Raw genomic sequence first — 14,123 nt, 5'->3', positions numbered from 1 at the left:
ACTGTTAATTAATAACTCCCTGTTCTCATGTCTGGTGTCAGCCACGTCTCAGACCTCATTTTTTACTCCAATGTTTTTGGATATCTCTGGTCTCACTCCAAAAGGAGAGGATGTCGTGGTCCTGGGATAGAATGAAACAAGCCAGAGCATCTCAGAATAGGTTTCCTATGCCCAGATTCATTCTACCACCCCTGTTCCACCGCATACTCATGTACTGTCCCTCTGATCAGCTTTTCCTCAGAAAATAAAGCTACCATTTCGCCACTGAGAGAAAGACAGTCAACAGCAACAGTAAACAAATACTTCGATCTGCTGGTCCACCCGTCTGCTTCTTCCTTCAGGAAAACTGGCACAGAGCGTCAAGGCCCAAGTTCAGAGAGTATTGAGGATGAGGTCTAAGCAGCAGCAGCCCGAAACCTTGAATAGCCCGGGACGGGGCGCCTGTGAGCGAGTAGCCGGCGGTGCGGGCCGGGGTCGGGGCCGGGGCCGGGGCCGGGGCCGGGGCCGGGGCCGGGGCTGGGCGCTGTCCGCGGTGCTGCCCGGCGCGGGAGCTCTCCAGGGTGCTGCCGCAGGGCGCTGCCGGCCCGGCCGAAGGGGCAGCGGCAGCCCCGGCCCGGCGCCGAGCGGGACGCAGCGCCAGCCCTCTCTCGGCCCCACTGCCAGAGCTTGCCCGCTCTCCCCGCAGCGCTTGCACTCGCCGTCCGCGCCTCGAAACACTCAGCATCTCCGACAGAGGGGGGAAAAACACACTTTTAAAAAATAAACAAGCAAACAAATAAATAAATAAATAACACGTAGACTAATCGTACTCTGAAGAAATTTTCAGACGCGGATCCAGCAAAGAAAGACAGACTAACCCGATATGTGCTAAGGACAAGCTCTTTCTGCTTCCTCATTAATGCTTCATGCAAGAAGTGCAGCCACACATGAAAGTCACCATGTCCCCGTCCTACTGCAGAATTTTGAGAGCCTCCCTGTCGTCCTTCAATACCGTCTCTCAGCTTTGATACAAAAAATTGAAAGAGTATGGCAAAGCAATAGAAGAAATCTGACTGAATCAATCACAAACAAGCCCAGCAAGACGGATTATGGGAAAAGAAGCTGTATTCTTGAGTAACGACCGGCGTCACAGTAGTTAAAATAGAACAGAAAAGCCTCTCGAAAAGTCAATTCTTATGCAGATGAGGTGACGATAGAGATTTTCTCTCCCTTCGAGGGCTCACTGATTTGCTTCCTAATTTGCCCCTAGAAGCCCTAGAGTAATGACGAAGAAAGGGCGGGAATATTGGGATTACTAGTCGTAACAAATATTACCGTGATATGGATTGTTGCCTAGAAATGCATTGAAAATTAGAGTATCCAATGCCATTGTCTCAGCCGAGCTATTTGTCTTGACCTTCGGCTTTGTCCATCCAGGCCAAACAAACTTCCTGCAATGAGCGTCGCTGTCTGCCAGCCACACAACTTTGATCTCTCTGGGTCACGGAAGGGGAAAGAGGATGAGAGGCAGTTTCCCCTCCGAAAAAGGGCACTCGCAGAAGTTTATACAACAGCCAGAAAAAACGTACTGTTAAACAATAAACTGGGAAATGTGCTGTCCTGTTAAACAGAGAGTAGTTTGCACAGCATTGAGAACCTGCCAATATATATCATACCAATAAAAAGGAGCTCTTCGAAAGCTTGCATAGTAATTGAGATTGGAGATCTTTTTTGATATGGGTTAGCATTTCCTCATATCCATCTGACAGAGCCAACTCAGGAAATTGCTGGTAATATTCATCTGGGGAGCACTTTCATTAAACGTAATTCATTCGACTTTCACAATAAATTGAGTGACATCCTTACAGCAGAACCTTTTTATCCTTGATGAAGTGCTTGTCAGCCTTTGGTTTTCCACTTTATTGTCACATTCCTTAGAGCAGAATCGTCAACATGTCAATCTGCTGCATGAAAAAAATGCTAAAGCTGTATTTACAAAGCACCCAGGAGGTGGTTTAATGCTGACTTACAAGAAGGGCGAGCTGGGTGTTAAACTATCTGCTAAATCACATTAATACTTCACCGAAATCCAGTCGGGAGAACAGAAGCCAATCCTAGGGAGGGTAGGATGGTTCACACATTCATTTTCTCCAAGTGCTGGCTATTCCGAGCAATTGGTTTCTTAACCTGCTTCACCGCACTTTCCAAGACGATTAGGAAATGTTTTTTTGTTAATTAAAATGGCGGTTTAGAGATGCAGAGAAATATTAAAGAGGTTAAAATGGATACCTCTAGGTACCATACCAACTTGGAAGATTTGTCTATTCAAAGAGAGTCAGGGATGTTGGATTATATTCAGGCACCTCCCCAGAAGGTGAAATCTATTCCAGGTTGCTTTCTCCAACTATATACTAAATTAAAATAGTGTGTACTAAGCATCAGGAAAAAGGAAGTTCAGTGCGGGGAAACCCCTTCTAAAACTAGCACAGGTCTCTGGTGGTTAGGAAGCAAGGAAGCCTGGAAAAGAACACACTATCCTTCGCTTGGAAAAAAAAAAAAAAAAAAAAAAAAAAGAAGATCACAGATAAGTTTGTTCCACCTACACGAGGTCGGGGTCCCGTTGTTATTCCCATGTCTTAACTTCCGAGAGGGTATTTTTTTCCCTTTACATCCCTTTACACCACCGCTACAGCGTCTCTCAAACTCGTTTAGAAATAGGGAGCAGGAGCTTCTCAAGGCTAGATAAACTCCCCTACACAAAAAGCCACAACTCTCCCTGCCCGCCAAGCGCTCTCCCCCGCCCTCCCTGCCTTCGACGTCAATTTGAAAATTGAAAGAAATTGCTTATTTGGGGGGGAAAAAGCAATACCCGAATGCATTCACTACCAAATGCCTCTGAGAAAATACTGTGGGTGGTGATTACGATAGGACAATGCCTCCTGTCTCTTTTGTTTTCTGCCTGTAGAGGTGTAGGTTTGTTTGTTGTTTTTTTTTTTTTTTTTTTTTCTTCCATGACAAAGTAGGACACAATCAGCAACAATCTTTAAAAAGAAAGAAGAAAAAAAAAATCAACTTATCTTCGCCGGCACGTGATATTTCCTCACGTTCACCACAGCTTTCATTAACCGGGGTGAAATGACCGCAAACAGTGCGACACGCAGCGAAATTAAATGTACACAAACTCTGAAGCCGCTAACCCCCTGTTTACCCCCTCAGCAAATACTGTACCAAGTGTGCCACTGCTGAGGACAATTTTAAACCTCTGTTATTCACAACAATTTTGAGGGAAGCTCCTCTCGGCTGTCAGAAGGCCTCCAAGCTACAGCGACGGTGTGAAACAGACCTTAAAATCCCAGCCCGGCACGGGGGGAAGGTTAGCAGGCTGATTCCGAAGCCACTCTGCCAAAGCCATCGCCGTGTTTCACAAGGTGCCCCGTGAGCCCCGCAGTTCTACTCCTCTGGCAAAGCGCCGCGCAGGAACGCTCCCCCCGCGAAAGAGCCTTCACCGCAGGGTGGATAAACCACCCCTCCTTTTGCTCTTGCGCTGCTTAACTTCTGCACAGAGTTGAAGCACTCTGCTACCCGGCTCTGGTGCGTGTCCTAATTAAACCCACCGGTAAATAAACACTTTGCTGGGAGAAGACGACAAGCCTGGCGGGGGATGGGGGGGGGAGGGATCCTTACCCTAGCAGCATGCCACGCAAAATTCCGACTGATTTTAGTTCCGTACCCGCTACTCCGGTGTAGGAGCACCTAAATAATGAGCGGAAGTCTCCTCGAGCCGGGATGATCCCGGCAAAAGAGGTGCACGTACCCACTCCGTGCTTGTACGGTGCGGGAAGGTGTCCCCAGAGCGGGCGGGAGTAGAGCCTGGGACCGTGCCGGGGGTGAAATCCCGCCGTGTGCGAGCCCTTTGCTGCCCGGCGCCCGCCGCAGCCGGGGGTGCGCAGGACCCAGGCGGCGGCCGGGGAGCGGCGGGCCGGGCCGGGCCGGGCCGGGCCGGGACGGGACGGGACGGGACGGGACGGGACGGGACGGGACGGGACGGGACGGGACGGGACTGGACGGGACGGGACGGGACGAGCGCCCGTCGCCGCCGGGAGCTGCGGGCCACAGCCCGCCGTGCCCCGCCGCACGGAGCGGCTCCGCAGCTGCTGGCACGGAAACGATTTGCCTCCTCCTTCCAGGGCCTGCTTGACCTGTCCCTCTGAGAAATAATACTTAGGATCCTTGCCGTCCTTCCTAACAGCCCGCGCGTTCTGTAGCCACTTCTACAGCTTGCTGCTTCCACACAGGGGGGGGAAAATAAGGAAGAAATTAAAAGAAACAGCCTGGCCTTTTATTGTCCTGCGGTGTCGGACTGGAAGTTCACCGGCAACTACGCAGGAGGTACAACGAGAAGGTTTCCCTTAACGGAATGGTGTAAAATCCCAGCGTCCTTATAAACAGAACTCTATGAGAGTCTGCAATCTCCGGATGTTATTTTGGGTTTTTTTTTCTTTATTCTTTACGTTCTTCCTCACTGACGATTTTCAAGTCAGCACAGCACTGTTAGTTAAGGAAACATCATCCATTAGAATCAGACTAAGATGCTTTTGAAAGAGCAGCAGTGATGTGGAGTGTCGTGGTAAACGAGACCTAATGTAGGTGTTTGAATACTTTCGGCAGCTTTCTAAAAGTAGAGAAAGAAAACAACTGCAAGACTTTAAAGTCTTTAAAGGTTAACTCCTAATTCTGACAAATAAGTACTAAGTGACCCATTTAGGCCAAAGGAAATACACTACCACTGCAAATCAAATATAACACTTTCAATACATTGCACAGCTCAAAACAAGGAGAAAATGAACCTCGCAATGCACAACTAACGTTCTTTTCAATAAACATAATATGATGAACCATCTCTACCCCAGCAAAATTCCTACTCTTTCAGGTCGGCCACGATCCCTATAAATTTCAGGCAATAAGGCTGGACAGCATATGGCTCTATTAAAAGGGGAAGAAAAGCAGAAGCACTATTTTTTTTTCCTTAAGATTTCTTACAAAGAGGTTTAACAGGGGAGGGGGAAATAAAGAACAAAAAAAAAAAAAAAAAAAAAAAAAAGAGCAGCGGTTTGCTAAGTGAAGAGAAATTACAAGGCAGACAGTGTCTTCTAAATGAGCGACTTCAAGGCAGCCCAGCCTCACTGCAGCTGTTCACTCTTCATGAACACCTCCTAATTCAGGCGAAGGGGAAACAGGCTATTTTCCCTCTCACCTATATTATTAACCCCTCTCAAAAAGGTTTTTTTTTTTAACAAACTCTATAGGAAGCTGTTTGTGCTGCCATTTCATTTACCCTCTTAACAGTTTGAGCATTGAAAATTTAATTCCTAATTGAAACAGCTTTTGTCCACGCGGAGCGACGACATATATGGATAGGCACAACAAAGTGCTGCACCTTGCTGCTTTGTGGCGCCGCATTAAAGCTTTAATCAAAACTTCATGCTTCGGTGCTAATAAACAGTTTGTTATCATGTGATAGCCTAATGAAAACTTTCAGACTTAATCCTGAAATACAGAGAATAGGGGGAGATTGGCACAGACGTGGAAGTATCGAGTTAGAAGGAAAAATCGTGCTAGGGAAATCCTTTGGATCCTCCCCGAGTGTTTTGGCAGAAGACACAGACCAGCTGAAGGGCGCATTCCCTCCCCCTAGCTTGTCTTTTATTCCCGACTGGGGTTTGTTTTTTTTTTTTTTTCTGTATCATATTTCGCATTGTTTCGAGGGAAACTTGAAAATCGTCTCCTTTATTCTGCAATGCCAAATCCTCGGAAAAAAAAAAAAAAAGTATTCAGGTAATGAAGTCTGTAACTAAACGGTAATTGAATCAGCATAATTTGCACACTGAATGGTTTTCAAATGCTCCCAGTTTACAATTAAAGGAGAATTAATGCGCTTGTTGTTCAGACTGCAGCGCATTAGAATAAATCCAGCACTGTTGTTGTAATGAGTCGAGAGCAGTTTAACTGCCAGCAAACACATTTAAAATTTAACACGACGTATCGATCTCGCTCCGGCTTTTTGATGGATTATTTGCCACGCACTTTTCTCCCCATTTCCCCCCACCCCTCCACCCCCACCCCGGCTATAAAATTCGCAGGGAGGAGAGACGCCCGCGGCAGACGTGGCACCGCCCGGCGAGGGCAGGACCCCACGTCGGGCGGGCACGGGAAGGGCCAGGAGGTGCCGTACCGGGCCGGGATAGGGCCGGGATGGGGCCGGGATAGGGCCGGGATTGGGCCGGGATGGGGTCGGGACAGGCCGGGGGGCGGCGGGCGCTGCGCGGGCGCGGGAGGAGCGCGCGCGGCCCCGCCTGCCCCCCCCGCCCCCTCCCGCGCCGGGCCCGCGCCCGATTGGCTGCTCCGCGCGGGGCGCGCGCGCTGCCCCGCAGCGCCCCCGGGTGGCGCGGCTGCCACAGCGCAGGGAGCGGCGGCGCGGGCAGCGCCCGGAGCCCGAGGAGCCCGAGAGCCGGAGCCGGAGCCGGAGCCGGAGCCGGAGCCGGAGCCGGAGCCGGAGCCGGAGCCGGAGCCGGAGCCGGGCCGCCGCCGTCACCACCCCCAGCACGGGCGCCGGTGTGCTGCTCTCGGCAACGCTCCTTCAAAAAGGTCTTTTCCCTCCCCCGTAGCCACGGGGATGAGCTGCCGCCAAGCGTTTGCCTGCTTAACGCATCACAAGCGAGAGAGGATGCAGACTGCAAAGGGGCACTCTGCCTGGTTTTTGTTCCTTGCAATCGTAGCGGGAATAAAGTGTGTGTGTGTGTGTGAGAGAGGAGATAACGCCGATGTTTACTCGTGTTCCCGCGGTAATCCTAAAGGAGATTTGCTACGAAAGTCAATGACACTTCTCGCAGAAAATACTAGCTGGGTTCGCCGCCGAGTTCCCGCCCGCCTGTGCCGTACCGCCCGTAGTGGCATACCGCGGGGCTTCGCTTCCGGAGGGGCTCCCACCCTCAGGAGGGAGCAGAGGGCAGGAAGTTGCCTCCATCCCACAGCCTGGCCGGGCGCCCCCGCGGCGGTGCTCTGGTGCCCACGCAGACACCCAGGGACCCGGTCCGGGAGGTGGCACCGAGGGACGCGGCCCAGGAGACCCCGACCCTGCTCTGGCCCAGCGGAGCACCCCTTCCTCGCGGAGAAGTTACAGGTCTACGCCCCCATTCCTCGTGCCCCGACGAGATTTCCCGGGAGATTTCCCGGGACCCGCACCGCCCCGCACCGCCCCGTTCCCGGGAGGACGGGGCAGGGCTGGCTGCGGGGTGCATGTAGTTGCCGTGAGTTTGTTCGTTCTCTGCCAGGCTGGCGCCCTCCTCCCCGAGGAGCTTCCCAATGCCTGGCCCGTGAGAGGGGCCGGGGACACTCACCAGGTAGAGAGTGGGCTGCAGCAGAAGGACCGCGTACCAGTACACAGCCTGCATCCTCGCCGCTCAAACTTCCCCCGTGCTGCTTTCGCTGCCTCTTTGTTCCTTCCAGAACATAGATCCACCTGACATCCACTTTACAGAACAAGCAGAGCTCTCACCAGCCTAGACAAAAACGAAATTATAGATCCCATGACCACAAGACAAGGTTAGGCTCAGCACAAGGGGGGACGAGAGGTGTGTAGGGAAAGAGGGGCGGGGGGTGGGGGGCGGCAGCGGGAGAGAAGGAGGAGATGGGGTGTGTGAATGGGTGTGGGGGAAACAAAAAACGATTAAAATCGAGTTAATCCAGCGTCAAAACAAAGTGATCGCGCGGTCCGAGGTGGCGGCAGACCGCCTATAGGCAGCGCTGGGCGGGAGAGCCCCGTGGCGTGGGCTGGGACGGCCCGGGGGTGCCACTGCCAGCCCTGCCTGTCTGTGTGCCCTCGGCGGGGATCGGCCGGCAGCCGCCCGCCACTTGGCTGCGGAGCCCCGGCAGCGAGCTAGGGAGAGGAGCGGCGCCGGAGCGGGGAGAAGGCGACAGCAGACGCTGGGGTTGTGGCTCCGGATGCTTCTGGGCTCTTAAAGCCGAGGCAGAGAGATTTGCCTTCGGGACGCCCGAGCAGGGTCTGCTTACCCCTGCAAGCGCCCACCTCCCTCTGCCGCTCCTAAAGGCGCGCCGTGCCTTACCCCGGGCCGGGACCGCGCCCCGGGGCGCCCCGACGGGCGAGGACCCCCATCCCCGGCCCCAGCCCTTCTCCGCCCCCGCGGCCCGCGGACAGCCCCGCCGCCGCGGGGGGGCCACGGTGGGGATACGTACGGCGTGGGGGATCCGACGGCGGACGGGGCTCCGCGGGACGTTCCATGGGCGAGCCTAGAGGGGCTGAGTGCCGCGGCGCAGCCCACCACCCCTGCGCATCTCCTCGCCGCGCTCCGCGCCGAGGTGTCCCGCGGCCGCTGTGCATCCAGCGTAGGCACTGTCAGGGCGGCTGGCAGGCTCTCCCCCCCTTGCCTCCCCTTCTCCACACACGAGCAGGATCCACCGAGCAGGACACTTACGGGAGAAGGGAGCTGCCCGGGCTGCCCGCTCGCCTTCGGCGGGGAGCGCGGGCAAGAGCGGCGGCACCGGCGCTCCGGGGCGTCCAGAGCGATTTGTCTCTATTAAAAATGACTTATTGGCGAGTGAGCGGCGAGCGCCTGCTATTTAACTTCAGATAAAATCTATCTGCAAAGACCTTGGCCGATCATCTTAAAATAAAGCGCTGGAGCCCAGCACTGTCCGAGGCTCACTGCTTGGGGAAAGAGAAAGAGCAGCGGAGGGGGGAGGAGGGGGGGGCTTGCTTGGCGAGGGGGGAAGGGAGGAGGGAGGAAGGGGAGTTTAGCGGCGTCCCATCCTCTCCGCTGAACGGGGTGATGAATTAGAGCCCTCCCCGGGCGGCGCGATCTGCCTTGCGCTGCCCGCCCTGCCCACCCTGCCCGCGCTGCTGCCTGCCGTGTGTCCTGCCCTGTCCCTGCTGCCTACCCTATCCGCCCTGCTGCCTGCCGTGTGTCCTGCCCTGTCCCTGCTGCCCGTCCTATCCGCCTGCTGCCTCGCTCTGCCCGGGAGCGGGCGCTGCCCTCCTTGCCCTCCCTGCTGCCCGCACTGCTGCCTGGGCACAGCCCTTTCCCTCTCCGCCTGCCCGCGGGAACCCGCTGTCTGCCTTAAAGGAGCATGGCAGAGCACCTTCTTCCTCTTTCTTCCCTTTCATTTTAGTTTTTCCACCTCCCTCTGCGGTGTCCCGTGCATCGACAGTGCTGCTCCGCCTGGGAAGTCAGCGGGCGCCCGCCAGCCAGGCACGGAGGTGGCAGGATTGCGGAGCCCGGATGGGTGACAACTGCGGGAGCCAGGCTCTAGGATAGAAGGGCTGTTTCTCCCACGTTAGCAGGAACCTGTAGCTGGACAGCCCCTCGGAGTGAAGCTGGAAAGCTCACCTGCGTCGGGTGCTGCAGCTTATCCTGACAGCTGTCATACAAATGGAAAGGTCTCACCGACCTGTTTTTGCTTCTACGTTACAAAGAATCCTATGGATGTTTTTCATAAACTCTTCCATCCCCTAAACAATATCATTACTAGTGTGACATTGGGACAGGTTGAAGGCAAGGATACCAGCAGCACAGAGCAGCCTTACCAGATGCCCAAACTCAATAGCAAACCTCAGATTTATCACTTCCCAAAGCCAAAGCAAGAAGTATGCCAGTAAGCTGTACAGAGAGGGAAATGAGAAAGAAAAGGAGGACTTCAGTTGTCCTGTCAAATCCTTCTCTCAGAGCACATAGGAGTAACAAATATCTGTGATCTGAGGCTTCAGGATCAAGCTATAAAGTACTGTTTTAATTTTGGGGTCTGAGTTTGGAACACTATAATAAAAGCGGAGCAGGGAAAGAATGGGGAAGGTACTGAGCGCTCTTTGAAAGATCTGCACCAGAGCCCTCCCCCATAGCCATTTCTGTTCCAAACACCTGGAAGATGGACACCTCCATATGCTTCCAGCAGCATCACTCTGCTAGACATTCAGAATGCTCATGTCACAGCTTTGAACAGAAGTGTGCAGCCTGCAAGGAATCATACTGTCATCCTGCCCCTCCAGACAGCCTCTGCGTTGCAGTGCAGGCTAAAGCTGCCTAGGGACTTCTTGTTTCAAAAGGATAACAAAAAATTGCAGCTGACTTTTCCCGTGCAACTCCTTCCTTCCTATCTCTCCCACTCTCACTTCTCTCTAAGTCTGGGGCTAGAATCACACCTAATAAACAATCTAGAGAGATGAGAGAGAGAGAGAGAGAGAGGAGATGATAGATGGATAGATAGATGATAGATAGATGATGATGATAGATAGATAGATAGATAGATAGATAGATAGATAGATAGATAGATATTGCTCTCTTTGCATAGAACAAACTTGCTATAGACTGTGTGGAGCATACTGCTAATCACTTCAGTAACTTGCTGTTTAACCCAGCACAGTTACTCTTATTTTAGATATGAAATTGCCAGGTTAGTATGGAGCAGAAAAAGCAAAGTCTGCCAGGCTTCAGTAGGTCATGTTCCTGGAGAAGACAATTTCTTCAGGAAGGAGCAATTCAACTCTATGTATAACTTGATTCAGTTTACTCAAGTTCTGATCTCTGCCTTCATATTAGAGTGACAAGGTAGTAGTCCTAGGAGAATAATCATTCCTTCAGCTGGTCAAATAGAAGAAGGTCCTCCTAGTCTTTCTCATCCTGATTCTTATACCTTGTCTAGAGGAGCTTTGTGGAGGAGCTCCTGGCTCCACTGGACTCACAAGCATGCCTCATCTTTACTTCATCCCATTGAAATGTCCTCACCCTGTGAATTCAGCAAGGTCTCCTATAAATGGCCTGATCTGTGTGGCATCTATTTGAATTGTTGGGAAGACTCTTGAGGCAAAGTTCTTAAGGATGGATGAATCTGTCTACTGAAGGTTCAGACTGCTTCAAGGTCTCATTGACTTAACTGAGGCCTTCTTTCTTTGCCCTTCAGCTGACCTCCTTAGCCAGAGGTCACTGGGACAAACTTTCTAAATACAATGGAACTGAGATATCCTTCAGAAATTCTGCTTGGATTGTTCCTTCTCTCCACTGCCATCCCAGAAGAAAGAAGCAAGAAGTATATAGGAGTCTGGATTAAGCGTTTTTATTATTAAAGAAAAAAATGCAAAGTCCAAAGTATTCCACTTGTGAACATGTGATACTTTTTCAAAGGGAATAAAATGATAAAATGCATATAAAAATCTGATATTTAAGATTTTTGGATACAATCATTTGGCTTTCACCTGATTCTGTAATATTGGTGCAGCAGCTTAAGTGGAATATTAGATTTTTGCAGTGAATAAGTGAATTTTAATTTCAACCATTTGGATGCTGTTTGCAATTTTAACAATAAGGCCCTCATCAAAGCAGGATCAGCTAGTGCGGTTTTAAAGAATCATAAGTTCTGGCTTAGTAACAGAATTTGAAAAAGACTTTAGAATGTAATTGGACAAATTTAAAAGCTTGGAAATACATTCTAGCCTTTAGATATCTTCCCTGTTTCTGCAAAGATAGCATCCTGGCTTGAAGAACTGAAAGGGTCACAAGCAGAAAATCCAAAGACAATGGCAAGTGATTAATAACTGTTACAGGTTCCAATGGAAGATGGGCACATGGTTTAATTGCTTGAGGTGCTAGAAGAAAATACAATGCTGTAATGATAAATATCAAATGATTGTGCTAAACCTACCGCACAATGTAGCTAACCTGTCTAAACATGGACAGTTATTTATGAAATAGTAAATAGAACTGAATCACATGGAATCCTATTCACAGAGGCCACATCTCTTATTTTGGAAACAAACTGATTGTGAAAAAAAGCAAAGCAAAGAAGGCAAAGGCAGGCCAGAGAACAATGAAATCTATTTAAAATGTGAAGAAGTGAAGGAATGAGAAAGTCTGATGAATTGGTGTCTGGCAATATGAAGAATATTTCAGTAAGATTATTTATATGAGTGACATGAAGTGTCCAGCCTGTGAACTGTATAGTATATATGTAGGGCATGTGCAACTCCGCTATCTTATCTATACGCAAGTTGAAGTACTACTGAATTCAGCTGGAGTTGTATATGCACTACAGTGACAGATTATGGCCTCCACAGCTTTTCTATATTTGTACCATACAGTGTGTGGGCCAGATGCCTCATATCACTCATGTAAATAATCTTATTGAAATGTTCTTCATATTGCCAACCATTAACTCATCAGACCTTCTCTTCTTATCCCTTCCCCTCTTCACATTTTAAATAGATTTCTTTTGTTTCAAGGAAATATTCATGTTTGAAGAGAGCATTTTTATGGTTGGTATAAATACTACAAACAGAGTCCCTTGTCACATTTTATTTCCATTTTTCAAGGTCAGAATATGACTGTATGTATTATTGCTATTTCTAAATATAAAAATATTTCTGTGAGACTTTTATTTTTATTACATTGATTTCTGCCTACTTACAGTCAAAGGCACACCACAAAGTGATATTTCTCTGTATCCCATATGGAAAAATACAGGAATACTCCAAACCTTTCAAGGGAAGTGCCTTGTATTCATGGTCTTCTTAACTATTTGTCCTGACACTATACCATGAGGATTTACACTATGCTGGAGTGTGATGTGATGTTCAGCATCAAAGACTAAAAGGTAATGTAGAAACAGCTGTGTCTGGACCACTCAGTGCTTCTGTGATATAAACATGAGTAAGCCTACAGGCTTCATGAGACTTATTGCAGGTGACACTCAGTGTGCACATATATACTCAGGATTTTACTAAAAAATACTTGAGATGAGGTAAGACATAAATTATAATCTATATGAATAAAACTTACAGCCAAGTTTATCTATGGGATTTTCTCATTAGTAATGTCTTTAATGGAGAAGACGAAATCATTAATTTAATATGTAAAAGTCTTTCAAAATTCTATTGCATAGGGAGCTTCTTTTTTTACATAATATTTATAATAGAGATTTTTATTTGTATTCCACATTTCTTTTCTCCATTAGATCTAGAAAATTTTCTACAGTGGGAATATAGGAAATAGAAGTGTTTCAATAATAGCTATAAGAACTGGAGAAAAAGAACTTAAAGTAAGAAAGGAGTCTGTACTAAGTCTGTATATTAGGTCCAGGAAATACCACAACTTGGGTGAGTTTCCAGAAGACATAATTAGATTTCAAAAAGAATGTAGGACTAGTGAATTGCTTAATTAAAATACAATTATTAGAATATTTCATGATGACCACTCTAGGGATTATTAGCTGACAGCAACACTTGTTGGAATAATAAAACTTGTTAACAAAAGTTTATTAAAATTTCTATGTCTATGAGTATGGGTTTTAATTGCAAAATAACACAATGTATATCATGTCAGCTGGGAAGGCTTTATACAAGAGAGCTAAAATATGAGAGTTAAATTGTCTTGAAGAAGAAACTGACATAAGGGAGAGTCTGCAAAGCCGGTTTGCTTTCTTTCAGTGATGGTGAGGAAGAGAGCAGAGAAGTCTCTGAAGGCTTCTTTGGCTGCCAGCTGAGCTGAAGGAAGGAGGAATGCTTGCAGCTCAGGGCATGGTCAAAGCAGCTGCCCTTGGCTCCTGGGAGCAGTTTGCTTTTCAAGGCTTGAGTCAGAGAGCTGCATAAACCTTGAGCATTCAGGGCAGAAGGACATTCGACAGAGAATGAGGAAGAATGGCAAAATTTCACCCCAAAAGCCTGCTGGAGTAGGACATCCTGGCTCTACATCATATGTGCCAAAACAACATTGTGAAGCCACACCTTGTGAAGCAGCAATCAACTATTTTCCATTCACTGTATTATAAGCAGGAATAAAATCTCTGATGCGGTGTTAAATTCAATGAAGGCAGATGTCTTTAGTGTCTTTCCTTCTGCCTCTTTTTTTCTCCTTCATCCTGTATTGACTTCATACACCCAACAGCAAGGCTGTCCTGAAGCCAGAATCAACCACCAACTTGTCACTCTACGGAGTGGCTGCAGCTGCAGCCAGGCGGGGCAGCACATCAGGCTGCATACCCAGTCAGACTCTTGGTACTTGAGCCATCACACTGAAGACTCTGAGGGCAGCTCTTTCCACCCACTCTTCTACCTCTTGGAGTTTGTGGCAAGCACATTGGTG

The 14,123-nt window shown here is 49.2% G+C and overlaps 1 protein-coding gene across 2 annotated transcripts in view; it reads right to left on the bottom strand.

The window, feature by feature from the left end:
• Positions 1–8,714, bottom strand: part of NXPH1 (neurexophilin 1) — a 138,372-nt gene extending 129,658 nt beyond the window's left edge. The window contains exons 1-2 of one of the 2 annotated variants that reach the window (XM_053945707.1): positions 8,233–8,714; positions 7,377–7,538 (exon numbers count right to left, since the gene is read on the bottom strand). In XM_053945707.1, coding sequence (XP_053801682.1) covers positions 7,377–7,430 — 54 coding nt within the window. In that variant the 5' untranslated portion in view covers positions 7,431–7,538; positions 8,233–8,714. The remainder of the gene's footprint in view (positions 1–7,376; positions 7,539–8,232) is intronic. The other variant, XM_053945715.1, reaches the window with a different exon arrangement.
• Positions 8,715–14,123: the final 5,409 nt, after the last annotated feature.

The sequence above is a fragment of the Vidua chalybeata genome, chromosome 1 (genome assembly GCF_026979565.1).
Source record: "Vidua chalybeata isolate OUT-0048 chromosome 1, bVidCha1 merged haplotype, whole genome shotgun sequence".
In the NCBI taxonomy this organism is placed as follows: domain Eukaryota; kingdom Metazoa; phylum Chordata; class Aves; order Passeriformes; family Viduidae; genus Vidua; species Vidua chalybeata.
The sequence above is the reverse complement of the archived record's forward strand: the minus strand, read 5'-3'. Positions and strand labels throughout refer to the sequence as shown.